This window comes from Rhagoletis pomonella, unplaced genomic scaffold (genome assembly GCF_013731165.1).
Source record: "Rhagoletis pomonella isolate Grant_MI unplaced genomic scaffold, Rhpom_1.0 Rhpom_scaffold_00005, whole genome shotgun sequence".
Lineage (NCBI taxonomy): Eukaryota > Metazoa > Arthropoda > Insecta > Diptera > Tephritidae > Rhagoletis > Rhagoletis pomonella.
In genome coordinates this window covers 75,786,823-75,812,924 of record NW_023458559.1, presented here as the reverse complement: position 1 = coordinate 75,812,924, position 26,102 = coordinate 75,786,823, and the positions used below count along the sequence as shown (strand labels likewise).

The following is a 26,102-nucleotide window of genomic DNA, read 5'->3' as shown; positions in this document are numbered from 1 at the left end:
TAACCTCTCAAAATTTAATAAGCTAAAAAACTGCATACCCAGAATTTTTCTGAAAATTTTGAATAAAAGGTTTGAAATTTTCTGGTGCAAACGTTAAAGTTTGAGTTTTCATAAGTTTGAAATATGGATTTATGTGGTCTGGTTAGGTACGTTTAAAATTGATTTTGAGAGTGATTTTTGAATTTCCTGTGGACCAACTTTAAATGCAATACTTTACATGTCAACAAACATCTATAAATTATCCCCTGATTATCTGAATCCGGCCTTGGTTCATAAACTATATTTTGGGCTACGAAACTTTAAGCCAAGATTTGTGAAGAATTCCAGCAGAGCCATAACCTGAACTAGGACATATAAAAATCAAAATTCACTGTTATAGAATGTATTCATTAAAATAAGTGAAACGGTAATTAACCTTTCAAATTTACAGGTTTTCATATACAAATATCTACGTGCAGTACGCCTTCGATTAAAGCAATACCCTAATATTTATCATTAGTAACTCTGTAATTGCAACTTTTCACATAATTTAAGTAAATTTAAGCAAATTTTCATCCGTAATTTCTTATTAGGGGTATTCTCTGAGTCTTGTATGAATCTTTTTAAATGAATAAACATAATACTGTTACCTAATTTTATGACGAACAATAATGTTTTATTTTCCATAGTTTCTCATTTAAGGCTCAATACTTTTGTGACTTAGCTATTGCAACCAACTCAATCAATGCAACAGTCCCAAATTTAAGCGGTTGCTTTTGCGGTTGGCGTACTGCATATGAAGAGCAGTCTAACTCACACTTTCTTCTGGCTTTAGAAATTTGTCGAAGATTAAAACATTAAATTTCCTGACCAATTATAATAAAAAAATAAATTGTTTAGAACGACTAGAGTTAAAAGCAAACACAAAATCTAGTATTTTCAAACATACATGTGTATGCATGTATGTATGTATGATTTTTTATTTGTGAAATGAGTACTTTTTGATGCATGTACTAACGTAGGAATATTTAATTCAGCCGAGTAATCGTTTTTTTTTTTTTTCTATGCATGCTTACGAATCTAAAACATATACTTTTTATGTAATAATGTGGATTTTATAAAAAATTAGAAAGTTGTTGGAAAGATTCACAAATCGCAATAGATCTTACTAAGTAGCTGAATTTCAAATACACACGTACATAAATCTTTTTTTTTCAAGTTATCACTGTACTTTGTTTGCCTTATTTAAGTAGTTTTACACTTTTGCATATACATACATATATTTAAATTTTCATCATCTCATTTTTATACTAAGCAGTTTTTTTTAATTCATAAATACATATATGTATATAGTTATCTCCATAACTTAATAATCATAGCGCACCAGTTTTCCAGCTGCCTTTAAAAATTATCATTTCAAATATTTATCAACAAACCACAATTGCTCTAAACACACTTTTCTTTCGCTTCTTCTTCCGGTTTTTTGCGATTTTCCCGTTCCCCAAATGTACTTATTTAGTTTCTTAAAAGCCTATTTACAATGAGAAATATTTTAGAAATTGTGCCGGTGGCACTGGCTGTGCCACCACCAACTGACCACCGCCCGCCGCATCTTCCAATCGCTGCTTGTAATCCGGCATTTCATCGGCAATGCATGGATGGCCCTCAGATGGCCAGAATAAACAGGAACATATGCGGCATAGTTCCAGCACTTCGGCAAATTGATAGTCATCATTAACGCCATAGGTGCGTCTCAAATGATGATAGATCTTTTTCCAGTCCTTTACCTCGTTCATTAGTTTAATATTATTAAGATCGAGTATTAGGTTTATTTGATGTTGTTTGAAGTGGAAGCGACATAGTTCGCGCCAAATGCGTTGCTCCGAAATGAGTGAGGCCATGGTTTGCCAGGCGTTGGCGGAGGCCTAGAGTTTAGAGAGATAATTGTATTGGATTAGTTTTCATTGATGTATTTAGGAATGCTTATGTATGTATATAAAAAGGTGTGCTCACTTCGAGATCTTTATGATCGGCTATGCGTAAAATTATCTCACGTATGCACTCTTCAGGTAAGTCATGCAATTTTGGACGTATTTCTGGACCGGGCTGCAAAATTTAAATAAAAATATAATTTTCGATAATAAATATTTTTTAATTTAACTACTTGTTGTTGAAGCAGTTAATTAACAAAAGGCTGTTTTACACTAGAATGACAGAACAATTATTCTCACGGTTTCACACTGATTGGATTGGTCTGCTATTTAAATATGTTCATGCCTAGGTATTATGTATACATACAATTTGGGACTGGAAATATTCCGAACTGGTTTTTTTTTTTTAACTTTAAATCGTCTGTCGGAAGTTACCGCCGACAGGAAGTGTCAGGCAATATTGAATATTGATTTTTAACAATATTCTGTAAAGCATATATCGTTACCTAAAGTATTCAACTCGGAGCCCGCTGGTAGTAGCAAGGGAAGATGGAGGCCCCACTTCGATGGAAGGACCAAGTGGAGAAGAACTTGGCTTCACTGGGCATTCCCAATTGGTACAGAAGAGAAACGTCTGGTGTGCTTTGTTGAATTCGGCCCAAAACGCTTAGGCGGATACAGCGCCAAATGAGAAGAAGAAGAAATAAGATTTTACGTACCTTTCCTACCTGCTACCCGTAAAAGGGTCGCTTACCCAAGCAAGCAGATACTCATACATTTTTAAACACATAAAATTTAAGGTCTGGCAGCACTGAAATCTTGAATCTTGTGAAAAACTTTCTTTTTTATTTGTTTTATTGAAGTAAATCGCCGAGGGTATTGCAAGCGATTCAACTTCAAAATATAACTTTAATTTCCTGCAACACTTCCGCCAAACTCTATAAACGCTAAGCGCAAGAAATGAAAAATAAATAATAATAGCTATTTTCCGTTTACCACCTGTAACATTTGCCTTACAAGCATATACTATACATAGACATACTTATAATTAAATTGACAAACAAATGCAACAAAAAATGCACTCAGCCTCACCTCTTTGATTTCGATTTGACTAGCAACGGTTTGTATACGTTTTATAGTCTCGATATGCTCCTGCCACAGATTGGTGCTACCCAACGGCTTCCCCCAACACTTTTGACTCTCCTGTAAAACGATTTCTTGCAGTTGTATGACCAAACCACGCAACACATTCAAATGCTGCTGACTGTCGTTGACTGATAAGCGAAGTAGCGTGAAAATGGTAAACGGTTCGTTCGTTGGTGTGTTAGTTGGTTGATTGTTTTTTGGAACGAGTTGACATGGACCAATTACCGGTTTTTATAACATTTGCACGCAGATCACAAAGCGATGTTCAATTGCAAAGAGTGGCAGCGAATGGTCCATTATTTATTTAGGAAGAAAAAAAAAACAAGATAGAAAAATTACAAATGCAGGAAATTTTACGAATGTAATAAAATTAGCGACACTTTAAGGCTCGTAAATTGTGTGCACAAACCAGTTGCATAATGCAACAATCGTAGCAGCAGTCGGTGAATGGGAGTTGAGAGGCTGAGTAATTAATTTAGCGAGCGGAAATGACTGCCACTTTTTGCCATGTAAATTTATTTTTCGTATACTGCTACTGTTGTTGCTAACACATATGTATGTATGTATGTACGTATAGGCAAGCAAAATTTTGTCAGTATTATGTGCACTTACCATGTGTGGCCACATCTTCCACAATTTGCATCAGCACCCGTTGCGCGCTGCCAGACAAGTTGACGATACCCTTGTGGGATACCAAGAGTCGCAGCAATGCACAAATATAGTGGAAGCGTTTGTGATTGCGCAGCGAAGTTCGAAAGTCCAGACGTCGCACCACTTCGCCAAGTCCATTGAAACCGGCAATTTCGCGTGTACAACGCACTGTTATGTGGCAGTGTGGTGGGACGATAACTTCGTCGGCGTCTTCATCGAAACTATCGTCCGAACTGGATGGAAGTCTGAAAAAATGAAAGAAAATGGAATAATATGAGAAGTCTAATGTATACAGAATCTTTAGTGGGTAAAATGTTTGCTTTTGTTCGAGCATGTCCTATGAGGAGATTAATTGTCCACGTTTATACCCGAATCAATTGTACCCGTTAGAAATGATGTCAAGAAATGTGTCGAGACTAATCGATCTCCAATAATAATCATATGATACTAGTTGCGAGTTATTAATTGCTAATTGTACCAGATTGAGACTAATCCCGGAATACTCTATTTATAGATTCGTCGCGAAATCTTTTGCAGGTTATGAATAATAAAAAACTACTACATACATATTACACATTAGAGTGCATCACCAAAAACATTGCCAGTTTTCTAGCGGTTTTAAAAAATTTATTATATTTTAAGACTTCTGCCAAAATATTTCGCAAAAATATTCAAATTTACGTGAGCTAAACCGATTTGAAAATAACCCCATTGTTTTGATTCAGTTGATACAATTTTTATATATTTTTATGCAGATCATTTAAGCTTAGCTTAAACTCTTCTATCATCTGATGTGATATTTTACGAAAAATATTTTTGAAAACCTGTTTATTTAAAAGAAAACTTGATTTTTGGAGATATTTTCAAATAGGTCCAGCCCACGTAAATCTTAATATTTTTCCGAAATGGCGTAGGTCTCAAAATATAATAAACTTTATATTTTCAATAGAAAAACAGTTTTTTGTATGGATAGTGATGCATCCTATTGTACATACACACATACGTATAAAGTAAATATTTATAAATACTTGTGCGTAGGCATAACACTTCAGTACATACGCATCGCTCATTCACGCCATCCTCTTCAGATCAGCGTTGTGTGCACGCGATTCTAAGTGCAGATGCGCTTCAAATATTTACAGCAGTATGTGTGTACAAAGAACTAAAAATAAAATTAAATAATTAAGTATGAAAAATAAGAGCATTGAGATACAAGAAGGTAGACGAACGCTTGATGCCACTATATTGAGTGATTTATGTGCAACATTTGTTGCATTGCAATGTGTTACACGAATGCCATAGGTGACAGAGTAGAAAGGCATGTAGCAGAAGTATACTTAATGGATGGAGTTTTGTTTATATAGTGAGCAATTTTTATGTATACATTGGAGAATTGTTGTTCACAAAGCAAAGGTAAATGTTTTACATGAAGATTATGCATGTACAAAACATTCATTCGTACAGAAAGAAAAATAAAAAAAAAAAAAAAAAAAACTAAAAAAGTTAAATTTAAAGCCAGTTGCCGTCAAGCGATGAGTACGAGTAGTTTTAGGTTTCGAATCAATGCACATTGAACAGGTAGTATCAGTAGAGAAGCTAATTTGATTTTTTTGAAATTACTTGGTTTCGAAAATGTCAAACTTTATATATAAATAGGCAACCCTTTTACGACTAAAATATATTTTTAAGGTATAAACAATTATATATCAGTACCAGGCTGACCGAGCTTTGCGCGGAGTGCACATACTTTTTAAAGTTTTCAAGATTTGGATAGCTTTAAAAGAATATTTTGCTAATATTTAGAAAAAATAAATTGGATTTCGATATCTATTAAATAAATTTCCCACTCCAAAATTTTGGTGGCAACCCTATTCCGAAATACGCTGGAATGAATAGTGCATAACTTGAGGGTATATGTACTGTGTATACATAAAAGAAATGCTGATTGAAATTAACAAAATAAAAATTTGCATTATACAGAAGCGTGGAAATCATGATGGAAAATATTTTCTGACCAAAGTTCTCAACAATACCTTTTCTTTCATATCCATATTGCGATATTTTAGATAAATTGTGTAGAATAGAAAATAAGTGGCAACCTTACACTATTGTCCTAAGGGATAACATTTTGTATATAGAAAAAGTATTGTTTAAGAACCTTCTCTTGGTACCCATGAATAGTAATACTTTACCTTTTTTGCTAAACAAAAAATGAAATAAATATGCGATTCAAAATAGGTGGCAACCCTATTAAAAATATTTTTGAATTAGGGATCATTAAAATACCTTCCATTTGATACCAATATTATGATGTTTCAATTAATTTTCAACTAATTTCGAATAGGTGGCAACCTTATACGAGTCTTATCGGAGATAGTGCCTATTTAGATAATCTTAAAATCCATTGCATTATCTCTGTACAAAATTTCATCAAAATCTTTAGAGCCACTTCCGAGAACGCTAGGGATATATGTATATGTATATATATACAAGAATTGCTCGTTTAATGTAATAAGATTAGAAAGGTATTTTGATGTGCGGACAATTTTTCAAACTTCAAATTCAATTCAAAAGTGACACCGATCGCAATGCCATACATGTACATGGTTGGGGCGGAAATGCCTCCTAAATGTATGCTTTAATATTGAAACTGAGCTAAAGAATATTTTAAAGAGGGTTGCCATCTAATTGAAAAGTCAAATTTAATTTAATTAAAAAGCAATAAGAAATCTTTCATTTGAACGTTGAATAAAATAAAATAACAAAATATACTTTTGCTGGTCCTCTCACCCACCTTCATTCCTAGATCCCTGCTCTGACTCGGTGTAATACACATGACTGTTATTATGATGCCAACATAGGTAATTCCTCTTCTCAATTAAATGTGCTTACTTCGGAAGTCATCTCTGTTGGCTACGTTTTTTTTTTCTATCCTTTGATAGTAACTTAAATGGCCAAACATTTTTTAGGACATTCTAAAATCAATTTTCCTTGGCCAAAACAGATACTCCCTCATTTAGGTAAGCAAACTCTCTACGTACATGTGTAGGTGTAGATACACGATGGCAAACACAGACTCTTGCCAAGGATTCATGTCCATGAAACTTCATCGACACAACAGCGCCCAGATATCGCATTTAAAATGCCAATCAATCAAAGACATTGCACGCGCCGTAGGGCAAGGGTATTATTGAAATGCAAAATCCATGTTCACATATTACGAAACTTTGCCTTTGGCTTATAAATTAATGTACATGTAAGTATATGGTTCGAAAAGTTCATTGAAATCCAAGGCCAAGCTGCCTCCCATGAGGCAATAACTCTAAATTCACGAAAGGTACAGGGAGTGCACGGATAGTGGGTGTAGCCCTGATAACATGCATATACACAGTTATTCATATATGTATGTACATATGTATATGTAAATAACTACATATTGGCATTTAAGGACATTTGATGATGTATGTATGTAATACAGATGCAGTAAACGAGTGGCTTGATTCACCATTCAATCAAGAGAAGAATCTCACTTTCAGTCTCCTAATGCTGCGATTGACCTTGATACAGACATACCTAAATATATGTACATAAATATATATGACATTTCTATCTAAGCTCAATGCAAATGAAATGCTTTCAAGTTGACTTTTGCTAACGCTATTAATGGTGCAAAGTAATTGGCTTTTAGTGTCACTTCAACAATTTTTAATTGGTCTTGACTTTTTCCTCTTTTTGCCGAGCAATAACTCACTGGCTAATTAAGCGTAAGGGTCTGCGCATACAAATGTACATATGTATATTTCAACATACCCTGTAAAAATTTGAGAACCCGTTGGTCTACTGGGACATCGTTTTAAAGTATGTGCAAAAGGATCAGGTTGCATACTACATACTTAGTAACTTTTTATGCTGGCTTGGACCACGTCAAATGCAAAAAAATTCCATACGACCTTTTCTTGGTTTATTGGCGAATGTGAGTATAGATAAAATGAATATTAAGAAAAAAAATTATAAATAATGAATTTTACTATTTAAATTTGAAAAGCACCTTTAAAAATTATGAAAGAATCCTATGAAGTTCAGTTTATGCTCCAAACGGGGAAGTTGTGTAGGTGGTCCCATTTTTACCGACTTCAAAAAAAGGAGGACATTATTAATTCGTCGAAATAAATATTTTTTTAATGTATGTTACCGCATATTTTTGGAACACGTTAATCGATATCTGTAATTCTTTTTTTTAAAGGAAAGCTGGTACCTCCATATTAATTTATTTCAGATCCGATCATCCGAAATTAACGGTACTCTTCAATTTTTATATTAGAATTTAATTCGGTTTTGATTTTTACTTAAAACTTACTTGTTTCTCTATGTATTTTGACCATTTTGGTTACTAGTGCTAGTTACAAGGAAGCGTAGTCCTGTACAATTATTTAATCTAGTCCCACTTTTTGCAGGGTGGTGCATATACGTACATACATATATATATTATGATTTTTTACTTATGTATAAACAATTTCAATTTTTCCTTTCGTTTTCATTTCTGGTTTAGCTACGAGTAAACAAGTAAGCCAAATCAGCACTAATACGAGTCGTTTCATCATAGACCCAGCTGCGGAATCAGTAAAGGCCATCAGCTGAGCCAACCAACAACCTCCATGTAAATACGAGTATATATATCTGGCAAGATTCAAAGGACATTAGCCAATAATAACGAACATTGAAGATGAGCAAGACTGTTTTCTATGGACATATCTTTATGTAGTAAGAATAATTTATATTAGTGGAAAAACTGCATCGCAACGTGAGCTAGTTATGCCAATATACATAGTAAGTAAAATTAGAAACGTGAAGGAAAGTTCGATAGGTATGGCATGGAAAAGTAGGTCAAATATTATGGTAAAGTATGCAGAGAGCATGGCGGGTGGTATGAGTGACCTACAAAGCATTATGGAAATGTACATGCAAACATATTTATATACACACATATGTACATATACACAAGTATGTACAAGTACATATCTAAGAAAGAAACTTCACAGTATACTTAGCATCCGATACTAAATCTCAATATACATACGTTCATATGTATATTTATGTGGCCACGAGTATTTTTGTATAAGTGCACATCTGCGTGTGTATAAAAATAATAATTTCGAAGCATATTGCTACAATAAAACTTCACAAGGCTCCCTAAATAAAGTTCTTTATAAACATGGCGATTAAGATTTAACATTGAGTTGTTAGAAATTGTTTAGCAACTGATACTTTGCTGGCCAGATCGGGTATATGGCGGCTGTATGATTAGTGGCTTGACTTTATTCCAAAACAATAAATTTTTAGCCCATAGTGCAATGTGCGCTTTTCGGTTCTGTAGGATCCGTTTTCGGTGCTTTTGAAATTGGTTTTCATTTCTTTTTACTTATTTTTTTGGTTATTTTGAAATAATTTTGCGGTTCTTGCGGAACATTATTAAGATTATATCCCCTTAAACAATTTTCTGAGTGCTCAGTATTTATGAGTCGTATATGATTCTGAGACCAGTTAACCAGACTGACTCATTTCGGACTCTTTTGATGTCATAAATTCTGAGTTGAACAGAAGTCACAAAGTTCACGTAGAAGTAAAAGTTTATTAAGAGTCAGAAATAAATAGAATATTTGTTTTTAAGACTCTAATATGACTTCTTATTTGCTCGTATTGACGTACCCTTCTACTTAAGAAGGGAAATTTTCTCTTATCTGACTCTTTTTTTTTGAACTCGTAATGAAGGTTACAAACTCAGAATCCGGATGCTTTTCTGAAACTAAAATGAGTCCGAATGTTTACGTTGATACGCGAAATTATGGGTACAATAATTACAGGTATTGTCTTCCCAGAGAGTTTTGCTTCACATCGAAATTCGTGCTCCCTTATATTCATTTTGACTTAGTTCAATGTTGATTCTTTTACTTTTTTTTGGCTTTGCTTTTTGTTTGGCTTTGAAAAAACGTTTGAAATTAAGTAAATTTTGAATTTCTTTACAAGCAAATGTTTTTTTGGGCTTTTGCAAAACTAAATAAGCTCTCTGAAAGATGGTTTGTTTAAAGAAACACGTGTACATATATGGTATATGGGGTATTGAAATATCCCTTTTCTCTAGCAGTAAACCTTTCAGTGTGGGCAACAATGATATTTTTTAAATAAGTCAGATCGGAATATGCGCTTTCTGGAAAGACAAACCTAATTTTTTTATTGAAATGTTGAAATTTTGAATGAATTTGTAGTAAATTTTTAATTGAATTGCTCTTCAAACCATAGCAATTTCATTTATTGCTCTTGCACAAGCAAATTGCTGCCTTCCGCAATCTATTTTAAGCTGAATGCTTACAACAATTGTGTGCTGATGAATGTACTTATTCCCAAACAGAAATACAAGAGGTACATACCTGTGTATGTATACAAGGGTGTCCAGATTGTTAAAAAAAGCGCAATTTCTGAAAAAAATCGCCAAAAATCGCCAATTTTTTTTCAAATAAAATTCATGAAATCGATTTAACAAATCTTTTATTTTAAAAATAAGGCCTTGTTATAATATAGTTTCTAAAACCAAAAACGAATATAATATCTTTAGAGGGTAATAATAAATAACAAAAATCACTTATATAATGTAAAGTTATTCTCAAATTTACTGAATCTTTCGAGCACTTCATTAATACTTTAACCTAAACCTATTTCGAATCTTAGTTTTTGTTGAATACATTATGGAAAAAACGCGCTCAACAAAGCATGTGAGTGCGGCAAGGATAATAATATGAATTTGCTTATATTTTAGAGGTGTCAAACTATCGATAGTCACACCATCGATAGTTTTGATAGTTTTCAGAAAAACTATCAATATTCGCGATAGTCTCGAAAAAAACAAAACTATCGATAGCACTATCGATAGCGCTAAATCAATTAGGTTGCTTTGCTTTTACAGGATCATAGTGAAATAAATATTATTTTATAAAAGTTATAATCATTCAAAATTAAGTAACTCCTTAGCCAAAATACTTCTCTTTTTAGAAAGTTCAAAAACAAACACAAGTTATACAAATAAAACAGGATTTACGATTAACATATGTATGTATGATTTCAAAAAAATTGGGAGAGATGATCGATAGTCCTACTAAACCATCGATATTTTCGATAGTATAAGAAAAAACTATCAATGAGTATTGATAGTCTAAAAAAATTGAAACTATCGATACTATCGATAGTGCTATCGATAGTTTGACAACTCTATTATATTTCCGAACATTTTATTGCCTGTTACGGTTTTCACTCCGTAAGCAATTATCCAAAATTCTTCAGAGTCGGATGGAATAGTTCTGAGAAAAGCTATTCCATGAGAAAGTCAAAAGATTTAAATATTCAGGTTCCACCGCTTTTCTTTCCTTCAAAGTCGAATAGTAAATTGGCAGGTCCCTGAAACTCGCCCTCTTGTGATTCACACACTTTTCTGGTGACAAAATCAAAGCTTTTTTAAAAGCATTTAATTAACTAGGTAATCGTTTCAAAAGTTCTTCGATTAGGGTGATTAACCATTTTTGACAGTCTTTTAATATGCTCCTTAAGTCAAGTTTATCACGCAGTTCATTAGCCTCTTCTGTAAAATTATCGTGGAAAACTAAGTTTTGTATATTTTTATAATTGGAAAAATTTATTTGAGGGGAAAAATCGCCAAACATCGACAATGGCGATTTCCTAAATTTGTACGGGCAAATATCCAAAAAAATCGCCAAATCTGGACACTCTGGTGTATACATACATACACACATATTAGGGTTGGGACTACCCGTATATTCGAATATCCATTCAGATTAAATCCGGATATGCGGTTAATATCCGTTTTTGGTTTGGTTTGGTTGTCCGTTTTTGAGCGCATTCGTAAAGTTATTCTCAAATTTACTGAATCTATCGAGCACTTCATTAATACTCGAACAACTGTTATTTTATTGTTAATTTTCAGATTCGGATTTTCGGATATTCGGCTCTTTTAATACAAATATTCGAAATATCCCGATTATTCGGTTAGCCTAAAAATCCGGATTGAGCTCCCAGCCCTAATATATATTTGTATGTATAGACAACTCAATGAAGAGAGCAAACAAAGGGCTGTTTACAATGTTTTTGCTGCAAAGGCTGCTCCTTTCAACTTTTCACCAGACAAATTAGGAAATTCAGTCCTCACGTTTGCAAGTAAAAGTAATATAATTTGGCAATCTTTTTTTTTTTTTAATAGCCAATATGCATATAAATAGTTTTTATAACGAATTGGCATTTTTTTCTTTAATACAAATATTTAGAAAAAACTTTCAATTCAAACTTACAAAAAAACACACACTTACAAAAAAACACACACAAATTAGAGTGACCTTTTTAGCCTCATTAAAGGTTACGATTTTGCTTGCATATGTCAATCAATAAAAATGCCACGTTTTTTAAATATGTAATATACTTGCTTCGTCATAATTAATTTTTTCGACGAATATGGGTCCAATTACCCATAGCGCATTTGTGTAACAATATCAAGAGAAGCTTGGCCAAACACTTAGTAAAAGTGTAAGCGCCAAAAAATTTGTATTCTTATTACAACACAAAACTCCTTATTAGGTGGCGCGAAGTAAGTCGGGCATTTGCTAATATTTCCATATACTAACAATGTAAAAAAAAATAATAATTTCCACGACATTACTACCTATACCCAAAAATAAATGAATAGTACTCTCAAGTACATTCAAATTCGTTTAATTTCGAACTTTGGTCCTCCATATACTCGCATGTACAAAAAATGCATAGTTATGCAAACTTAAATGAACTTGAAAGTTTACAACAAAAACAAAAAATTGAATTTCGAAATTTCATACTTACTCGGCATTTTAAGGTCATATCACATTACAGACGCTCGATTTTACGCAACTCACACACAATAAGAGACGGTGAGTGAGAGTAAAGAGGAGCTTACGAGATGCTCTACATACTCGTTTTGCTTCAATGTCCTTTACAAGCCAACAACCACTGCAGTTGCGATTCACCCACCCAAAATTTGCTACCCATTAAATTGTTGCATTGCCCGTTTAAGCGAATCTGTCCGTCTGCGTGTGCCAGCATGCAATATTAGTAGATTTGTTGTTGTCAATTCTGATGCTGATGCTGTTGGTGTTGTTATTGTTGTTGTCCTTAGTTGGCCATGGTTTTGTTTGCACTGTTGCACGAAGGACAATGTACAGTAGCAAATTGGGCAACAAATACATATGTATGTATGCAGTTAAGGCTACACAGTTAAATTTCCGCTTTGTGGTTTCGTTGCCATTTTCATTTGATTTTTGTAGTTGTTCTTGCTCCCAGGATGTTTACGAAGAAATTCGGTCAAGTTTATCCAGCAGTGTCACACTGATGTAAATGAACGTGATTTTGTAATCTGCAGCCCTCATTTCTCATTGCCACGCATTGAGCCAAAATATGCACTTACAAATTTGCACTTGCTTTTTTACTCGACTCCGCTTGATTAAGTAACTAATCTTTCTGCAATGTGTGCGCACATCAAACATGGAATTTAATATCCTCATAGTGCGGTATATCTTTGGTTTATATGGATATTCAATGTCAGGAAATTTACATATGTAAATTAATATATTTAACTAGTCTGCAGCAAAAGTGAAAGCTAGGTCGCGGTAGATCCTAAGTTAGGTTAAGTGGTCCTCCGAAGTTGGATAAATACTTATCCATTATAGAGGCTGTCCTTTGTGATACCACGAGATTTTAAACCGTAACCAAAGTTACAGAGACGGCTAATATCAATCCCCGAGAGCTCTTCAGTATTGGTTATAAACTTGTAACCAAGATACTTCAATTTAAGCCACGCGAACGCTGGACAGTATAGTAGAAAGTGTTGAGATGATTTCACCTCATCCTCCTCTATACAATCGTGGCAATAAGTAGATGCTGTTTAGTCCTACCGAGTGAATTCCGATCGGGCGGTGACCTATCAGAATCCTCACCAAATACGAGTGATATGGTTTTGCAACAATTAATCATCCCCGATCCACCCTGAACCAGAGGAATCTTGCTATTGCACCTGTTTTAGGTTTCGCCTGATGTTCGTTTAGCTGACGTGAGACCCATCTGTCTAAGAGTGAACCACAGTTGGTCAACGGCGCTCCCTGACCGGGTACCCTTTCTCGCCAACTTGTCAGCCATGCAGTCTTCACCAATGTCTATATGGCCATACAAGACTAATTAGAAAATATTCAGACACAATTGAGAGAAAGGTAAGGCACTTTCAACCCAATTTTTTAGGGCATCATCAGTAAGCTTAGGACACTGATTGCCGCTGGCTATAAATGTAAATACACACCACACTTATTGACGATACAACCTGGAGCACAGCGTCTAGAGATTCTTTAATGCCACTTATTCCTGAAACATGCTACAGAAGTCTGGAAGACTTGATGGAGAGCTCATGGCAAGCCCAGTTGTTTGATCCTGAGACGGACCAGCTTTTCAATTGCCTGTTGGCAAGCGTTATACTGGACTTTATCTACGCGCCAATATTGTTGATGGTTGTAAAGGTGTGATTCAGATAAGCAGCATATTGATCATTTTACAAAGTGGCATAAAAGATCCAACTCCTTTAAAACAGCATTTCAGCCGTTCTAGTCGGCCCCTAGAAGTACTTCCAAAATTCGACGAAGCTAAAAGTTGTACTAAATGTCCTTCTGCATAGCCTAAGATCTACGATGGAGGTAAATATTTTGTGTGGTATCCCATTCTCGCAGCTTGGTTACCATAGGAAATTGTTGAGCCAAAGAGGGATTGCTGTCATTTCAGCTTTATTAAAATTTTAGTGAAAGCATTTTCAAATTAAATATTTCTGCAGCTAACTTTTAGTTAAGCATATTAAGAGATACTCCCAGTGGATTTTAGTGGCGAGCTTACGTTCCTCGAAAAGCCTGGTCGAAGTCCACTCTGTCAAATAGTGAAGTGACAGTGAAGTAAATAGATTGCTCGCCACAGTCCTATATGTGACATCTAGAAACTTAGTGGCAGTGCTGTTTGTTATTTTTTTTTGTTTTGTTTTTTTTTTGTATCTCCCAAGCTCTTCTCTAATGATTAGTAATCCTATTGCAAAGATGAGTTTGGATCCCAGACATCCAAAACCCCCTGTTCTAAATAAAAACTAACTAATATGATAACATGAACTAAATATTTGTTTTCCTTTATTATACGAACGAATTGAAATTAACAAATTTCAATGCATATATTTAATACATATGTATGTATGTATGTACATACGTTTCAAATTAAATAATTCAAATTTTCGACAAAAAAAGGAACATGAAAAAGTAAAAAGTTAAATAAATACTTTCGTCGATTGTCGAATAATTTGACGGAAAATTGGACACAAAATGCTTGTATTACCATTTAGATTAGTACGCCTACTGTGCACACTCTGCAAAGCAATCTGCGCAAAGTTTAAAATGATTGGCCGAGTTTCTCCTCCGATTGGCGGGCGGTGTGTCCCTTGATATCACGCAAACCACTCGACCACGGCTGATTTATGTTATTCTGCCCTTTACTTATTTTTGTTGTTCGCGAAAATCTTGTAGTCGTCTTCTCAGTTAAAACGACCCGTGCGTCATCCACATCACTACAGTATTTCTGCAGCGTGGATACACAAACAACCCCAACTCCTCATCGTACATTCATATAGAGCATTTAAATAATGTAAGTAGTATATAAACAAATAAATTTTCCGGCGTAATGGCGAGGGGGGCAGGGCGGGAAGCGAGCCTGTTGACGCTCAACCGCGGCGGTCCGTGTTGGCGCCATCGGGAGACGAGACGCGCCGCGGCCGTCCGCGTTTGCCCGCCACCACTGAAAAACCTAAGACGCTGAGAACAAATATGCGCATCGCCGTGAAGGCTAAAAAAAACAGTATAAATTTACTTACAATAATTCGCTTATCAGTTATTGGCAAAAATACCGCCCGATCTTATGCGTATACTGCAAAAGGGAATTTAACGCAGAACTACACTGTATGCAAAAATAGAGAGCAATTCGCTTAAAATACGTGTGGTTGTATGCAAATGTATGCCTATATACAAAATTGGAATGTTTCAGTAAAATAAAGCCAGAGAAAGCACTACTCACAGGCTTTTTTCCCTTTTTTATGAAATAAATCCAGCAGGCGTTATTTCCTCTTCTTTGGGAAATAAAGCCCGCGACTATTATTGCTCCTTCGCAAAGGAAAGCGGGCTTTATTACCTTTTATTGGTGGGCGCTATTTCCCCTTCGAAATGTAAATAACGTCCATGGGCTTTATTTCTCTTTTTTTTTTGGGAATTAAAGCCCATGGGCGTTATTTCCGCGGGCCTTATTGCACTCTACCGTCTTATGTCTACCTACTTAATAAAACCGTGACTTGTTTTTATAATAGCATTCATTAAGCCTTATTTCTCAAGCTCTCAGCGTATTTTTCCATAGGTACACACATACATATGTATATCAGTTTTTAGACATGCCATAGACAACCTTTCCTATAACACTCTCCACATTTTTGTTTGCTATTTAATCAAATTACGTCACTAACTTTATTTTTTCTATTTCTCAATATAATGCAAATCAAATAGCACTGGATCACAAATTTTAGTTTGGTTTTTGTTCTCCAGACGCCACTATCCAATTTCTATGTAGAATTGCTCGGTGATTCCGAAAATCGGGTATTCAGCTTAAACCAAAAAGTGGTTCCACTTAATCACGTACATATATCTTACAAACCAATTTAATAATTTTAAAAGGAGATACGTCAAATCAAAGCCAATAAAATTCTCCATAAACCATATATACATCACTTTCCGATAGGACTGATAGTTTCTGCCAAATTAATTAATCATTCCAGTTTTTTTTTTAATTTTCTAATGATAAAATGAAAAAAAAACCCAAACTTTAACGGAAGAAAAATTTTTTAAATAACAGGTTCTGTGCCAAATTTTTGCATTTGTGCTAAAGCCTGTTCTGTTACGAAAAAAAAAATCAAGTTACTGATGAAGAAAATCGATGGATAAATAAGAAATAATGAGTGGTCAAATGAAAATGCGCAAAGATTTTTTGTATGAAATATGAGCAGAAAAGCGTGTTACTCAGGTGTACGTGGCGTATGAGTAAATATTTTCTCTGCTCATTTTTCATACAAAAAATCTTTGCGGCATCCATAGAACATTTTTGCTGTAAACCAGTGTAGTCTGACAGGCTTAGCAAAAATTAGCCCTTAAAAATGAAAAGCTTTGAAGAATAGTTGTAAACAAATATTATTACAGAAATAGGGGGCGCCATTTCGCATACACACATACATATGTGCATACATAAACGCTCATTTGTTAGGGAGCAACTTGGGTGCCGCCTTTTATAGCGCACAATGAACGCCAACAGCCATAAACGCCATAAATGAAAAGTTGAATAGTTGGGAAGTGTATGGTAATGATAATAAAACGGCAGATTTATTGACTTTCAGAAATATGTTAAGCTGCTTGAATGTATGTATGTATGTATGTACGCTTGCGTGTGAATATTTGCCGACATCAAATTAAGCCACTATCACTTGGAGGCTTGGCGAACACTCGTAATGGATTATTTCGCATGCCTCAATACTATTTGCCACTATGCCATGGGGCCTAACGCGCTTATGAACTGCAGCAAAAAAGTGGGGAAGTATGAGTAAAAAAAAAACTGCAAGACTTTTCCATTATAGCACTAACAGTTGTCATTGCATGTGTACATATCCAAGCATACATACATACATAGTAACTGTCTTCCGGGCTGTGGCGGCTGGTATACTCAGCTGGCTATGCAGCTATCAGCTGGAACCGGCTGGTGCAGCTAGTGGCAGTGCACATTTGTTTAGCTGACAGGTAGTGATTTTTTTTATTTTTGCTTTTTCTTTTATTTTCGTTTTATTTATTTATTTTTTCATACAATCTCTTTCGTTGCACAATGACTGTGGACTGTGCTGTCATTTCTACAATGCCAATTTACTTGAATGGGGTGGAATTACGCTCAAACGTTGTATATGTGCTTTATGTAACTAAGTCGAGGGCTTTGCATTGCATTGAAACATTTAATTTCTCTTCCGGAATGCGTTTTTTGCTAAATTGTAGAATTTTGCATTCTTTTTTTTTTTAAATTAAATTACTAACAGAACCTGCGATACAACGCGTGGCAGAACTTCAAACAGCAGCGGGTGCCATTTGATTTTATAATGGACTGAAGATTAGTGCTGGTTTTTTAAACAAAAGCGTATTTTTAAAAGGGTGTCGGAGCTCGAAAGAGTAACCGTGCAACTTCTGGAAAACACATCAAAACCCTAATGGCGGTTTGTTTTCTACAAAAAATTTTGCCTTTTCGTTGCCCTCTTCTTAGTATTTGTGCGCAGATGGCAATGAGAAGGCAAAAGTTATTGGTTGAAAATAAAACGCCATTATAAAAACGAAAATCGTAAAGTTAGCCATTTGTATTGCTAAATCTTTCGCTTAACGTTGTTCAAAACTACCATAAACCTCACATCGATTAAAATCTTGAATCCGCTTCACTTCACATAAAATTTATCTTATGGAATACCACATGGAAAACATTCAAGAAGTATAACCACAACGTAAAAAAAGTCCTCTGACAATAGCACTCTTTCAGCAAATAACCAATATCTATGCATTGCACCTGGTGAACGCCCTTTAACAGTTGAACGGCAAACAGCTGATGCACTAAATGTGGGCAGACAACAGCATTTTGACGTAAACCAATGATGCACTAGGTAAACACCGCTGGCATGCAAAATACTACATGTACAAATGCGACGCTCCCATCGTAAACGCCAACAAGTGTGACTCAGCAGCTGATGTTGTACATAGTAATTTCTTAGTGATTTATGTTGATTAAATTGTGCAAGAAGCCTGAAGTAATTTTTTTTTTTTAACGAAAGAAAAAAATTAAAACTGTCTTCAGTTTACTTACGTACATATAAATGTACATATGTACATACATAGTTATATACAGAGACCAAAGCTTTAGAAGCATTAATGTTTTGCAAACTAAAATAATATATATGAAAACAAAACCACTTTTGCAAAATTGCATAGTAATTGTGAATGCGTAAAAATGTACACTGCAAGATATACAATTCAAGGAAAGTCAAATTGAGTTTGAATATCTAATTGGAAATCATTACGACCAATAAACTTTATCTATCTATTCGACTTTCTTACAAGAAAAAGATGAAGATAATAGGTCTGATCGTTGAGTGCACTGGAGTACCCTAGGATAGGAAAAAACGGTCGGTGAGGCTTTTCTTGCACTGAACGCATGTCTTTTCTTGCGCTAAATGTCAGATGTTGTTATGCACCGCACTGTTATACACTTATAGGAAATTTACATGATTCAACTTTCACAGGCGATTAGTTGAACCAAAAGTTGAACGAAAGTAGGCAGCCGACCAACTTCATTGGAAGCGATTAGTTGAAAGGCCGTTTACACCAGGCGATTGTTGCATTCAACTAAAAATCGCCTGAAAAATCGCCTCATGTAAATTCCCTATTACGAGTGAAGTCTACGAACAGACCTATTGAGTTGAGTCTATGTATTTATGTATCCTATGATGGGCCAACCTTTGGAAGAGCAAAGTGTTATAAAAAATAGTAAAAACAAAATAGTTTTTTTTTACCCTGCGTCCGTTGCTTTCCCATTACTTCACTTGTTCGTTATTTTCTGTCGAAGAACCTTCGCTTATACATATTTAGTACCGGGTCAACGCCAAATAACAAAGTTTCTTAGGCTCGGGCCAATTTATATAACTTTATTGAATTGGACTAGTAACAAGCCGGAAAAACTTAGGTCTACTATACTTGCACGTTACGGCAATTTCATGAAACACTTCGTTGTTTTACAGGTGGCAGTATTGCACGTTGGCAAGGGATTTCAGTCTTAGCTTCCTTGAGAATTTTTAAGGACGTACGAGTGATTTTCAAAGCCTTTGGAGCAACTTTGCTATCGCTGTAGACTCAGATTTAGCATCCGCGGTATCTTTCGTTAAATATCCAGTCTGCTTTCTTAAGTGTTACAAATACCTTTGATTAAAAATTCTTGCCTTATACCTAAATCAGCGCACACCACAGCTATGCTAGGGAGTTTCAAGTTTTTTTCCTACTATAAGCACTCCGTAATTGTAGAAGCATCGCGTTCATCCCGGTCTGAACCGACTACTGCATATATACCATTCGAAAGGCCTAAGTTTCTTCTTTTAAAAGGCGGCAATAAACTCCCACCCAGTTCATAATCAACTAAGTTACAGGCTTATAAGTGGGCAAAAGTACTAAAAACCCGGTTTTTAACGGCAAATCAAGATTTTGGGGGTGTTTGGCAAATTTCATATTTAGATTCTTGTTTTACTCGAAAATATCTACCAGAAAATATACATAACTTCCTAGGTATTTCTGCTTTATCATTTTTTGTAGCACTATGTACTTATTCACTAAATGAGACCTGAAAAGATGCAACCAACCAGTTTCTATATAAAAGAGATATTTGTAGAGAAATGCCAGCTGCGCAGGTATTGGCATGTCTGCGGTAAGCTTTACACTATATCAGTTGCTCGTTTGGTTTATCATTATTTAAACTATTGCTATTCTATGTAGAACTTTCTACGACGTCACTTGAATATAACAATTTATCGATCGACAATAATAGCCGCATTCAATTCGCCACTTCTCTGCTCGCTTGAGCTCATCCATGCTATGTAATGCAAATTTAATAGTTGCATTAGAGCAAAAAATACCGCGAACTAGAAGAACTTTTGTATCCCTATGATGGTTCGTAAACCTGACCGCCCAAGATGTTATCAGCCTGCCTAATAAAAGCTAAAAGCCTCTTGGTAGACGAATTTCTGGCCTTAAGGGCAGCGACCGTGGAAGAACTGAAATATCTAAATATTAGTCTGGCCAATGGTCCGACGTCTTCTATGTGCACAGGCCAATCCGATGTTAGCTCTATTCAAAAGATTTATATCTTTCCTAGCAAACGGGTAACTAAAAAGTCTGGCCTTTCCAAGGCACCCTAGATCTCCCCAGTAAACTGCGTTGTGAGTTTACCAACGCCACGATTATGAGTATGAAGGAGGACTAACCGAGTCCAGAAAATGGTTATGGTCCCACAAGTACAGACGACAAGCCTTCCGTATCCAACTCGTCGGCGACCTCGTTACCTTTGATTCCGTAGTGTCCTGGTGCACAGCATAGTAATACCGTGTTCCTTGGAGAGTTGGAGGGTTTCAAAGCACTCGTTGATAAGCCTACAGAGGACTGGGTCCTTATGGCCGCAAGGCTGTTTGAAAAGATAGCTAGAAAGGCGCCTTTTAAACCCTTTTAATCTGACACAAATTGACACCCCTAATGCGAGTGTGGACTAGTAGTAGATAAACGACTCTTAAACGATTATCGCTTGTCCATGGTATTGTGAATGTCGATTTCTCGTTCAATAAGCGACTGTGAAGTTTGTTTTTTTATCGCTCATTTTTCTACAACTGTTTCGCCACTCGTAAGTGTTGGCGAATCGAAGACGGCTAATAAGAAGCAGTGCCAACACATTTAAATAAATATTTACGAGTTCTGATTTCCATTCGCCTTCTTTCTCACGGTTATCAATCAGAGCAAAGAGAAATGGTAATATCAGCTCACAGAAAGTCTAATTGGTGTTATTAGCCGCTCGCTGTTATCAAGGTGAAAGGTGTGAACATGACTCATGAATACTAATTGTACCAATAAAATGTATTGTCATTTATTTATTTATGGATGTAAACTTGCAAATTATGAAATAAATAGACCACCAATAAAAAAACAAAACAAAAAAAAAAAATTGCTCTCAAGTTTTGGTAGCTGCCAGAAAATTAAATTTCAGCACTTAACAACCATAAAACAGCTGCTTAAGTTGTTGCAAATAATTGTGTTGCACATTTAAGCAAACAGTTGCCCTCATAAATTTCGTTTCTGCACTTTAAGTGCTGCATTCTGAGTTTACAACTACTGAGCAGTTGTCATTTTGTGATCAATTTGCCGTTGCACGTGCCCTATAACTTATTTTTTTATCGTGCCATCACTTGCTTGATGTGGTTTTTTGTTGTTGCGCTTCACCTATTTCCGTTTATCACAAAAACTTTCTTTCCTAATTGCACTTCACTGCGACGTGCATTGCAAAAGTTTATAATTGTCTCTTCCTACCTTCCACACACTTAGGACTGATGAGATTGACGAAAGTAATGAAAGGTCAATTAATCATTTTAATTGACTTTATGACTTAAAAAAGCTAGTAAAGTACATTAACTAATAGCTCCTTGGAAATGTATTGTAGTATTAAGAGTTCGTGTAAAAAATTTGGACTTCCACTCTGTTTAAGCCCGCTGAATAACAAAATTATCAAGAAATGGTGGATAGGCACTGTGGCCAATGGTAATCATCTATTACCACCTCTGCATGATTGTAAGCCATGAAACTGATCATGCTTTTAGATAAAGCACAGATTACCGTTTGGCACATTTTCAATGTTTACTTTGGCACAGATCGAGAACTCTATCACCTTGGTCTGAAAAACTGTTGGCCATATGTTAACCAGACATTGAGTAACCGGCCCTTAGACTCCTTTAAAACGGCATCAAGGCTTGTGGACAACTGTAAAACTCTTTTGAACTTCTTGGGAGACAACAATAGGGGCTGAACACAACGAAAGGGCTAAACAAATTTTTGGAAGGTATTGGTTGGTTTTGGTAGGAAATAAAATTTGTCTGTGGCAACACTGCGAGTAACCTAGTTGAACGCGAAGAAAGAGGCGTAATCATAGATTTATATTTGGCCAAACACTATCACTTCAGCATCATTCCACAAATCTCTTTGAGGAATTTACATACTGTTACACTCGCAAACATAGTTTACGCCTCCTTCTTCGTGATCAAATATTTTAACACGTCTTTCTTCGCCGTCAGCTATGTTAAGAGCATTTCTTCGCTGCAGTTTTTTATTCGCCTTTTTTCGCGGTCAACTTTTGAGCTCGCGCCTTTATTCGTGTCTAGTGGCGATATATTTTGTCAAAAATAAGTATTGACAATTTTCAAGGATACAATTTTAAAAGGACACCTTTCGCCCTTATGCGCAAAAAAACTGCGTATTTTTCAATTCTACAAAATTTTCTTTTTCATTTGATACCCATATTGTTATTCTACATTGCACTAAATTTTTTAAATAATTTTTTTTATTAATCATATTTTTGAAAAACGCAGTTATACAATATTTGGCCTCTAGTTTCGCGAGTATATTAGGGGTATTCTCTGAGTCTTGCAGAGCTCTTGCACGGTGCACAGGTTGCACGGTAAAAACCGGTTTTCGTATGGGACAGCTTTGCAAACCGTGCATTGCGTGCCCCGTGCAAGACTCAGAAATTACTCCTATTGATTTTCAAGAGTGTAAAATTTTATTTTATTCAAAGCGGTTTAAAGTCGAATAGCTTAAACTCACCTCCTTCGTTTGCCGCATTCGAGCACCTTCTTGCATACCCAGCCCTCATCGGTCTTGACCCAAGCTTCACCGGGCGAACGCCAGTCTTGCGAATAGAACGGCATTTCAAACAAATTACTTTTTGCGGATGCTCCAATTAATTATGTATGTAGGGATGTATTTATATAGTTGGCTTGCTGCTGTGGCTGCTCAATTCACAGTTGGCCCTTTGCTGCTGCTGCTGCTGCTGCCGTTCTTGCAGCTTACGTAGGCAGTAGTCACTATTGCTGCTTGTTTTAATTAATTAGCTTGATTGCGTTTAAATTTTTAAATCAATTACAAAACCACAATTTAATCTACAGTTTTTTTTACGTGCACTTGTTATAAATGTTTGTCTGTTTTGTTGTGTTCAACTACTTTTATTTTTAATTTTTGGAATTTAAAATAAATCTGTGTTAATTTCCTTTGTTTGTTTTTTCGCTCGGACGGTTTTGCAGTCACACACGCACGCGTGCTATTTTTATTTTGCTCGCTTATTTATGACTGAATATGGTGAATTTTTAATTGCAATTATTGTGCCATTCTCAAATTATATACACATGTATGTATGTATGTACATATGTATGTTTGTAGTATGCACTTATCTAGGCTGTTGTTGCGAAATTGCCCAGCAATTTATTGTATAATAGACTCAGTGAATTGAACGAGTGCATTCTCCATCTCCTCCTGCTCACATTCACCTACTTTTCCTTGCCCACTCACTCACCCATCATTATCATATTCATCAGCGTTTGCGTGGGTAAACGATTTTAATGCAATTCAATGATTACTCAGTAATTGCCGTTGATAGTCAGGAGGAGCAAAGAAAAAGTTTAATGAATGGCATTAAAATTTATTATGGACTTGCAGAAATGAGGCCTCCCGCAAAGCGCAAATTTTGAGTCACCAAAACCTTATGATTTGGATATCTTAAATAAGTTCAAAATAATCAAATAAATATGAAAATCGAAAAATTTCTAAATCCGTTAAGCGAATTTTTAAGTACTGTTATTGAATTATCGCGTAAGTGAGCTTGTTCTTTTTACTAGGAGGTATAAGATTCAGGTTGCTGTGGTCTAGTGGTTAGCAGTGCGCGCTACCACTACTCAGGGCCTAGGTTCAAGCCCTGTTCAACCCAACATCAAAAAATAAAAAACGAAAAAGGTTTTTTTCTAATAGTGGTCGCCCTCGGCAGGCAATGGTAAACCTCCGAGTGTATTTCTGCAATGAAAAACAGTAGACGTAAAACTGTAAGTGCCTCCCCTTTGTGTGATAGCACCAAGATTCACACCACAAATCAGAGGACAAGCTCGGCCAAACTGTAGCGTATGTGTAAGCTCCAATGTGTTATTATAAGATACCGAATTGCCGTCTTCCCTCAATGGGCGGTCTTCCTCTAAGGCTCTCTGACAGGGTGAAGTACTTGGGTTTGATCCTTGACAGTAAGCTTTCCTGGAAGCCTAACGTAGAGGAAAGAGTCAAGAGGGATACAGTGGCCTTGTATTATTGAGAGGGGTATCTGAAATCGGGGTCCTGTAAACTTATTTACAGATGGACCGAAGCTGAATGGGAAGGTGGGTAAAGGTGTCTTCGAAAAACTCTCCATAAACCTAAAATTTAGGCTACCGGATGACTGCAGCGTCTTCCAGTCTGAGGTGGCCGCGATAAAAGAGGCTTCGGATTGGTAATACATTTTAAGGAGGTGAATATTTATTCCGACAGCCAAGCAGCTATCACGAATCTTAGCTCCCTGACGGTGTGTTCGAGAACGGCGAAGGAGTGTTTGACTTCGTTATCGACCGCATCTGATTACTTCGCCATTAAGCTTATTTGGGTTCCAGGTCACAGCAAAATCGCTGGTAACTGCATGGCCGATGAGCTGGCAAGACAGAGAACCCTCGAGGAATTACTTCCGAACAGGGGAGGTTTAGTCAGCTCAGCGAGCGCTAGACGAAGACCTGGGAATGCTAGGTGGCATTTGGTACTCCCGATGAGCTTTCGGGAATGGAAATATGTGCCTACATGGTTTAAGTTCACAGGACTCAGTAGATGGCACTGCGATCGGGGTGGCTAAAGTGGTAAAAGGCTTTTAGAATAAAAATTTCATTAAATAAAATATTATTTACAAGTTTAAACTGGCTGGGACTTATGGAAGAAAATTACTGACATCGTTAAGAAAAAATATTGGCAAAAATCAACGGCGGATCCCAGTTATTTCAAGCTTGCACTTTATTATACTAAAATTTAATGGGCTTACCCAAAATAATTATATATAAGAAATCGAATTAAACAGTTCGAATTTTTTGAAGGCTTATTGTTTTTTAATGTAACTTGGCTTTATACGGTTTTTATTAAAGAATAAACTATACTTACGTATGTAAAAAATAATTAAAATTAAAAGATAATAAAATAGTCAAATCTTGTCAATATGTGATTGTCGTATAATATATTATGCTAAGCACTATATAGTATAAGAATAAATAATTTCGGTGGGTGCCTTGACAAATTTATCAAAATAAGTAAGCAGCTGAAAAGTGATACTTTGTAATTGTTATTTTCTGCTTATAATTTGGGAATTTTCTTGCGATTTGTTTGGGAACAAGCAGGATTTTTTCCGGGCTTTCGGGTTTCTACTTTTTTTTAGCTTTTTTCAGGACTTGGCGCTCTTTATTTTTCGAGATCTTTGGTTATTTTTCCGGAACTTTTCGGGATTTTTTGGGAACTTTCATTTCTAAAAGTATATACATACATATTAAGTTTGTTTTTTATGAACCCCAAAAATGTCAAAAGAAATATGAATACAACTTTA

The 26,102-nt window shown here is 35.5% G+C and overlaps 3 protein-coding genes across 14 annotated transcripts in view; 2 read left to right on the top strand and 1 right to left on the bottom strand.

Moving 5' to 3' along the window:
• The window catches only part of LOC118739585 (2-(3-amino-3-carboxypropyl)histidine synthase subunit 1-like), a 180,935-nt gene that overhangs the window by 101,405 nt on the left and 53,428 nt on the right, over window positions 1–26,102 (top strand). The window lies entirely within an intron of this gene.
• The window catches only part of LOC118739589 (F-box only protein 32-like), a 159,046-nt gene that overhangs the window by 112,101 nt on the left and 20,843 nt on the right, over window positions 1–26,102 (top strand). The window lies entirely within an intron of this gene.
• On the bottom strand, window positions 911–23,837 carry LOC118739591 (F-box only protein 32-like). The gene is made up of 5 exons (XM_036471020.1): window positions 23,276–23,837; window positions 3,669–3,952; window positions 3,003–3,184; window positions 1,993–2,085; window positions 911–1,904 (listed from the first exon to the last, which is right to left on the bottom strand). The coding sequence occupies exons 1-5, from the start codon at window positions 23,377–23,379 to the stop codon at window positions 1,515–1,517; spliced, it is 1,053 nt and encodes a 350-aa protein (XP_036326913.1). The 5' UTR covers window positions 23,380–23,837; the 3' UTR covers window positions 911–1,514.

Coding starts and splice junctions, on each gene's coding strand:
- LOC118739591 (XM_036471020.1), bottom strand. CDS start 23,379: ATGCCGTTCTATTCGCAAGACTGGCGTTCGCCCGGTGAAGCTTGGGTC. Junction 3,953..23,275: donor GAATGCGGCAAACGAAGGAG/GTGAGTTTAAGC, acceptor TCATTTTTTCAG/ACTTCCATCCAGTTCGGACG. Junction 3,185..3,668: donor GGAAGATGTGGCCACACATG/GTAAGTGCACAT, acceptor TTCGCTTATCAG/TCAACGACAGTCAGCAGCAT.